The 7,930-nt window shown below is 40.5% G+C and overlaps 1 protein-coding gene and 1 pseudogene across 2 annotated transcripts in view; both read left to right on the forward strand.

Moving 5' to 3' along the window:
• The first annotated feature begins 445 nt into the window (after positions 1-445).
• LOC118011759 lies at positions 446-975 on the forward strand (annotated as a pseudogene).
• A 3,826-nt stretch (positions 976-4,801) lies between these two features.
• The window catches only part of F9 (coagulation factor IX), a 30,876-nt gene continuing 27,747 nt past the window's right edge, over positions 4,802-7,930 (forward strand). For both annotated transcript variants that reach the window (XM_035006590.1, XM_035006598.1), the window contains exon 1: positions 4,802-4,889. In XM_035006590.1, coding sequence (XP_034862481.1) covers positions 4,802-4,889 — 88 coding nt within the window. The remainder of the gene's footprint in view (positions 4,890-7,930) is intronic.

Below are 7,930 nucleotides of genomic sequence, written 5' to 3' on the forward strand. Positions count from 1 at the left end.
TCCGGCTCAGGTCATGATCCCAGGGTCCTGGGATCAAGCCCCACGTCAGGCTCCCTGCTCCACAGGAAGCCTGCTTCTCCCTCTCCCACTCCCCCTGCTTGTGTTCCCTCTCTCGCTGTCTCTCTCTCTCTGTCAAATAAATAAATAAAATCTTTAAAAAAAAAAAACCAGCAAAAGTTTCTGTAGCTTCAGATAAGATTATTTTTAAATTTATATAAAATCTTATGGGCCCTAGAATAATTAAAGCAATCTTGCCACAGAATATTGAGTCGCCATCGAAAGTCACTGAAGTTTCCTGCTTCAACAGTTCTTGGACAGAACCCGGCACTCGTCCCACACCCTGGTGTCTGCTCAGAGTCAACCCTCCGCCATCTCCTCACAGTGCCCACAGACCATCCCCGTTGCAGCCACCACCACACGACACTGCCTCTCCTCAGCGGCTGCCATGATGACTATGTCCCTCTCACAGGTACACCAGAACTACCACCAGGACTCGGAGGCTGCCCTCGACCTCCAGATCAACCTGGAGCTCTATGCCTATGTCTACCTGTAGTCCATGTCTTACTACTTTGACCACAAAGAAGGCTTCGAAGAACTTGGCCAAATATTTTCTTCACCCATCTCATGAGGAGAGCGAACATGCTGAGAAACTGATTAAGCTGCAGGGACCCTCAGGATATCAAGAAACCAGACCGTGATTACTGGGAAAACGGACCAAATGCAATGGAGTGTGCGTTACACTTAGAAAAGAGTGTGAATCAGTCACTACTGGAACTACGCAAACTGGTCACTGATAAAAAATGACCCCATCTGTGGGACTTAATTGAGACTCATTACCTGAATAAACAAGTGAAATCCATCAAAGAATTGGGTGACCATGTAACCAACCTGCGCAAGATGGGGGCTCCTGAATATGGCATGGCAGAGTATCTCTCTGACAAGCATACCTTGGGAAACAGTGATAACGAGAGTTAAACCTTAGGGTCTTCCCATAGCCCCAAGGGTGACTTCCCTGGTCACCAAGGCAGTGTATGCATGGTGGGGTTATATTTACCTTTTCTATAAGTTGTACCAAAACATCTATTTAACTTCTTTCATTTGTACCATTCCTTCAAAATAAAGTTATTTGGTAACCCCCCCAAAATAATCTTGCCACAAAATATTAAAGTGGGAGAAATCACTCTAGCTGATACAAAAGCTTACCATATAGCTATAGTAATCAAGACAGGGTGGGGTTGGCAGAGGGATAAACACATATAGCAATGAAACAGAAGAGGAAACCTAGAAATATACCCAAACCAATATACTCAACTGATTTGTGGGGAAAAAAAAAAAAAAAACTGCACAAGCAATTCAACAGAACAAAGATTATCTTTTTAATAAATGGTGCTAAAGGAATCAGACATCCACAGGCCAAAAAAAAAAAAAAAATCAATCTAAACCTCATACCTTATAAAAATTAACTCAAAATGGAGCACCAGAATAAACCTAAAACCTAAAAGTATAAAATATTTTTAAATGGGAAAAAGCTTCAGGATCAGTGTTAGTGGAAGAGTTCTAAATGTGGACATTAAGATATGATCCATTAAAAAATGATAAACTGAGGGGCCCTTGGGTGGCTCAGTTGGTTAAGTGTCTGACTCTTGATTCAGGCTCAGGTCATGATCTTGGGGTCATGAGATCAAGCCCCGTGTCAGGCTCAGCACTCAGTGTTGAGTCTGCTTGAGATTCGATCACCTTCTGCCCCTCCCCCAGCTCACATGCATGCTAAATAAATAAAATTTTTTTAAAAAAGATAAATTGAACTACATCAAAACCTAAAACTTTGGCTATGTGACTCAGTTACGAGGATGAAAAGATAAGCTACGGTCTTGGAGACAGTATTTGCAAACCATGTATCTGAGAAAAAGGACTCACATCTATAATATTTTTTTAAAAAGCTCTAAAACTGAACAGTAAAATATCAGTCTTATTGGAAAATAGGCAAAAAACATGAACATACATTTCACTGAAGAGGATATACAGAAAGTAAGTAAATTATAAGGTGTTCAACATCATTAGCCATTGGGGAAATACAAATTAAAATACAGTGAGTTATCACAACACACCCATCAAAGTGTCTAAGGTAGAAAAAAAAAAAAAACAGTGACAATATAAAATGCTGGCAAGGATGCCAAGAAACTGGATCATTCACCCATTGCTGGTGGGAATGTAAAGTGATGCATCCATTTTGGAAAACAGTTTGGCAGTTTATTTAAAAGCCAAACATTCAGGGTGCCTGGGTGGTTAAGTTGGTTAGGCGTCTGACTCTTGCTTTTGGCTCAGGTCATGTTCTCAGGGTCGTGAGATCAAGCCCTGTGTCAGACTCTGCACCAAGTGTGGAGCCTGCTTAAGATTCTCTCTCCCTCTCTCCATTTGCTCACTCTTTCTCTCTTGCTAAAAAATAAAAAAAACAAAAAACAAATTTCTTCTCTTGGCATAACATCCTTCAAAAAAAAAAAAAGCTAAACATTCAACTACCATATGACCTAGAAATTACATTCCTGGGCATTTATCCCAGAGAAATTTAAAAGTTACATCCATACAGAAAACAGTACATTTATGTTTATAGCACATTATTTCAATAGCAAAAACTGGAAACAATCAAAATGTTCCTCAGTAGGTGAATAAACAATTTGTGGTATATCCACATCATGGAATACTACTCAGCAACAAAAAGGAATTCACTATTGAAACCTGCAGCAACCCAGATGGATTTCAAAGGCGCTGTGCTCAATGAAAAATGCCAATCTCAAAAGATCACACTCTATGATTCTATTTATACAACATTCTCATTACAGAGGCTGAAAACTGATTAGTAAGTAGTGCCAGGTTTAGGAATAATTGGGAGGAGTGAGGTGGGTATGATTATAAAATAGTAGCACAAGGGAGATCTTTGTGGTGATAGAATTGTTCTGTATCTGGACCGCAGTGGTGGTTACATAAATCTGCCCATGTGATAAAATTACTTAGAATTACACACATACATTACGTCAATGTTCATTACCTGGTTTTGATGTTATCCTATATTTATGTGAGATATAAACATTGGGACTAACTGGGTGAAAGATATATGGGACCTCTCTGAACTGTTTTTACAATTTCCGGGGACCCTATGATAACTTCAAAAAAAATTTTTTTAATTAATGTCCAAAAATTTTCCTCATTTTAATAAAAATATCCAGCCACAGATCCAAGAATTCCCTTGACTCACCGTAGGCAAATTGCCAAAAATCAGTGATAAGGATAGTCACTGCCTTCTCATCAGAAACAATGCATGCCAGAAGGCAATAGGATGACATTAATGTGCTGAAAGGAAAAAAAAGTGTCAACTTAGAATTATATATGCAGCCAAATTACTTTTTAAAAATGAGGGTAAAATTGGAATGCCTGGGTGGCTCAGTTGGTGAAGCGTCTGCCTTTGGCCCAGGTCATGATCCCAGCTCAGGGTCCTGGGATCGAGTCCCGCATAGGGCTCCTTGCTCAGCAGGGAGCCTGCTTCTCCCTCTGCCTGCCGCTCTCCCTGCTTGTGCTCTCTCTCTCTCTCTCCCTCTGACAAATACATAAATAAAATCTTTAAAAAAAAAAGTAAAATAGATACATTTTCAAATAAAAATTGAGAAAATTCATCATAAGAAGACCTACACTATCAAAATTACTAAAGAGAATTATTCAGAGTGATGAAAAATTTTAACAGATTGAAACTTGGATTTCCACAAAGAAATGAAGAATATCATAATGGCAAATATGTGGCTAAATATAAAATGTTTTTTCTCATTTTTAAATTTCTTTGAAAGACGTGACTGCTTAAAGCAGAATAATGTAATATAGGGTTTATAACAGGTAGAAATAAAATGTACCACAACAGCAGCACAAAGAATGATAGGTAAATGTTGGTATACTATTGTTTTTATATTATACATGAAGTGGTATAATATACTAACACAAACTATTATAAGATAATATTCATATATTTTTATATACATAATATATAAGTATACATGCATACACATATGCTCACACATACATACATATGTTCTGAGACAGGGTCCTCACATTTCACTCTATGGGAACATGGCACAATAAAGTTTATAAACTCGTTATGAGGAGGAACATAAAGGATCCACCAGGTGATTAAATGTATGTAAACACTGGGAGTGTTTTAAGGTAGATAACCAAATGACTTTGTTCTGTCTCTATACTTTTTTGTTTAAAGATTTATTTATTTATTTTAGAAAGAGTGCGAGTGGAGGGGAGGGGCAGAGGGAGAGGGAGGGAGAATCTCAAGCAGACCCTGTGCTGAGTGCAGAGCCCAATATGGGGCTCCATTCCCACCACCCTGAGCTCATGACCTGAGCCAAAACCAAGAGTTGGAGGCTTAACCAACTGAGCCACCCAGGCGCCCCTGTCTCTTTATTTTTAAACTCTATGACATTAGTGCTCCCTGACAAGGATAAAGATGGATCTCACTGATGAATTTTGCTGCCACAGCAACTACCATTATACCTCCCCCTGTTCTGATGATGTGTTGCTTCCTGCTTCAGCCTCCCATCAGCCACAGTGGCAGAAGCCCATGGAATCAGAGGTGAAGCTTAAAGATGAACACTGCCTATACTCTTCACTTCACCCAAGAGGCCACTGGAAATAGCCCAAAGACCCACTGAGGGAGATGGACATTGTTTCCCAGAAGTAAATACAGCTCGGCTTGTACTTTGGAACAATTGGTCAACCTTACCACTTGCACAATTCGTCAGCAAAGGTTATGCAGTGCCTGAATAGGATCATGGCAGAATCACTGGGCCTCGTCACCATCTGCCTTTTAGGATATCTACTCAGTGCCGAATGTACAGGTTTGTTTCCTTTTTAAAGATACATTGAGTATGCTTGTCTTTTAGATATAGAAATGTCTGGTGCTATCTTCACTAAATAACGATTACAGGATTTGGCAGCAACGTTTAAGATTCTCGTTGTCAGCATGTTCTCTGGTAGCTGTGTCTTCTTAATTGTTAAAACTAAATAGATCTACAATGCTTATGGTACTTTTATTTTTAATGGACACTGTTAGGCTTGTGATTTGACAATGTAACTCTGCTTAGAAAACAGTCACCTCCTTGGTTAAAGAAAAGTAAGAGTGGGAAAATGTTTTAACCAGGAAACAGCAGACTGTGAAGAAGACATTAACCCTGTCATTTTGTTGTTTTTTTTTTAACTCACCATTTTGAGGTCAAAATGGGATGTGTCACATTAAAGCTACAAACAATGGCTTTATTTACACACAAGGTTTGATTTTAAGGTATCTTACCTGTTTCAAAATTTTAGAACTACATAATGAGGCAAGCCTCTAATTTTAAATATCCCTAAAACCATACACCTACAATTTTCAGTTTTACTTACAACAAATTTTTCATTACTAAGCTGTTACTTATCCCCAAAGCTTTTCATAAATTAGGAAAAATTATTTTGTCTCTAATTCTAAACATCACAGAGTTAATACATGGAGAAACCCAATACTCACTTGAGCAAAACAAGTCCAAGAACTGACATAAGGAGTAGGAACTTCGTTAATGCAATGTATATCACTTGGTTTTTTCACAACTTCAGTGACTTTATGCATTTCCCAAAGGAAGGCACACAGAGAAGAAATTACCCCATTTAGGCAGACAGTGTGTTCTCACAGGAAACATTTATCACCATTACTTGTCAACCTACTCTCATCAAATCTAGTAGCTGACAGTGCCAGGATCAGGGGTGCCAACCCTAAGGGTCCCCGGAAAGCAGACTGGCCCTGTGTTTCCTTCTCCAGACATGATGTCAGACTGAAATGCAGGAATGATGATCCGAGCATGCAAAGATTAAATCAAACTAGCCAAGTGGGTAGAGTGAAGAAATAAAGAAATTTAGCCGGAGAATTCACCAAGTAGGACATAAAGCTAAGTCTTTACACATATCTCATCAGTGTGAGATCTAGGAGGACAAAAGATCCAAGTCCCTCCTTCAGGATAAGTGCTGAGATAATGGACGTTTCAAGAGGGCTACTTCTCCCTTGAAGACCTCAGATGTTGGAGAAAAGGAGAGGTATGGTGGCGGGGAGGGGCGGCGGGAGGGACTAGGATTTCTGCGCTGGGGAAATAATGGCTAGAAGAGATAAACCCGAAGAGAGGCTAAATATATGACCCTCAGACAATACTGAGGAGAAAGGCAGTGTGATTCTGGAGTCCTTGTAGTCGGAGATAACAGGCCCTTGAGGAGAGAGCCAGGAGATTTCCCTCAGGACGGCAGCACTGATGCATCACTTAAACTGTCACTGGCTTAGAAAGGCTGTTTCTGTGAATGACTTACAGAGATGTTACATTTTCATGACTGCTGCCCTTAGGTATTATTTGCATCTGTTTAGAATCTTGAAATCAAAACTGTTCTGTGAAACCAATTCAGTTTTATAAGGTGTATGGGCTGAAGGTGTCTTTTGTTCAGAATGAATGCATGAAATGAATGAATGAGAGACAGCTTCGGTCCGTACGCTTTACAAAACGTCACAAAACTGAGCGACTAGCATGGTGCCAGGTACCGGGGTGAGGTATCAGGGGCACGGGGATAATCCAGACTCCCTCTTTGACCTAAAGCCCCACAAAGTCAAGCGAGAGATTTCAATGTAAGGTGATAAAATGTGTGCCAGGTGCTAAAGGACCATACAGAAAGGAATATGTTAACTGGGAAAACACTTGACAGACAGACAGTATCTTAAAAGATGGGTCTTAAAAGATGAGTAGGTTCACTCTCCTTAAATGTCTGATCTAGGGCATTACACGCAGAGAGAATCACATGTGTGCAAAGATCCAGATCCACAAAGAATGTGAGGTCTTTCAGGAACTCAGTAGGTTTTGAATATTAAATATGACAAGTGAGGTAGGATAGCTAGACAGGGTCAGGTCATCAGATAATGAAACCCTGAAATGAAGGAGTTTGGACACCAGAACCCAATCACTGGGTCATCAGAAGTATAAACGTGAATAACGCTGATGGCTGATCTAGAATGCTCAGTCTGGCAAAATTCTTTTTTTTACTATTTTTTTTTCTTACTAACTTTTTTATCTCGATTCCAGTATGGGTAGCATACACTGTTATATGAGTTTCGGGTGCACAATATAGTGACCCAACAATTGTATACATTACTCAGTGCACATCCTGATACGTGTACTCTTTAACCCCCCCATCACCATCTGGGTGTGGAAGGGAAACCGGTTCAGAGAAGCGTGGAGGGTGGTCTTGGGCATCTGACATGATTACAGGACACAGCATCGTAGCTTCGAGAATGGGCTGTGCAGTCTGACTGCCAATGCCCCGAAATCCCGGCTCTGACACTTTAGTATGCTCCCTGGGCCGAGTAACTTGACCTCTCCGAAGCTCCATTCCTCTCACTTACAAACAATGAGATGACAGTACCTATCTTGTGGGACTACTGTGAGGATGGAATGAAACAATGGCCCCAAAGCAATGAGCACAGGGTCCAAGCCCTTCCGAAGCATTAGATAAACATCAGCTCTGATTCGTCGCAGGACAATGTAGAGTTAGGGAGCTGGAAAGAGGATCTGGAATTCAGAAGATAGATCTGACCAGAAGGTGGATATTTGGAAGCCCCACTGTTGGAGAAAGAGCAGTTCCGACGGTGTGTGTGAGGGTCCCGGGAGTGAGCACAGATAATGTGGCGGCTGACACAGGGCCTGGCTGCAGCGAGTGCTCAGAAGACGAAAGAAAGGAAGGAAAGAAAAAGGAAGGAAGGAAAGAAAGAAGGAAGGAAAGAAGGAAAGGAAAGGAAAGGAAAAGAAAAGAAAAAAGGAAATGAAGGGAAGGGAAGGGAAGGGAAGGGAAGGGAAGGAAAGGAAAGGAAAGGAAA

Source organism: Mirounga leonina, unplaced genomic scaffold (genome assembly GCF_011800145.1).
Source record: "Mirounga leonina isolate KUSES-001 unplaced genomic scaffold, KU_Mleo_1.0 Mir_101664, whole genome shotgun sequence".
In the NCBI taxonomy this organism is placed as follows: Eukaryota; Metazoa; Chordata; class Mammalia; order Carnivora; family Phocidae; genus Mirounga; species Mirounga leonina.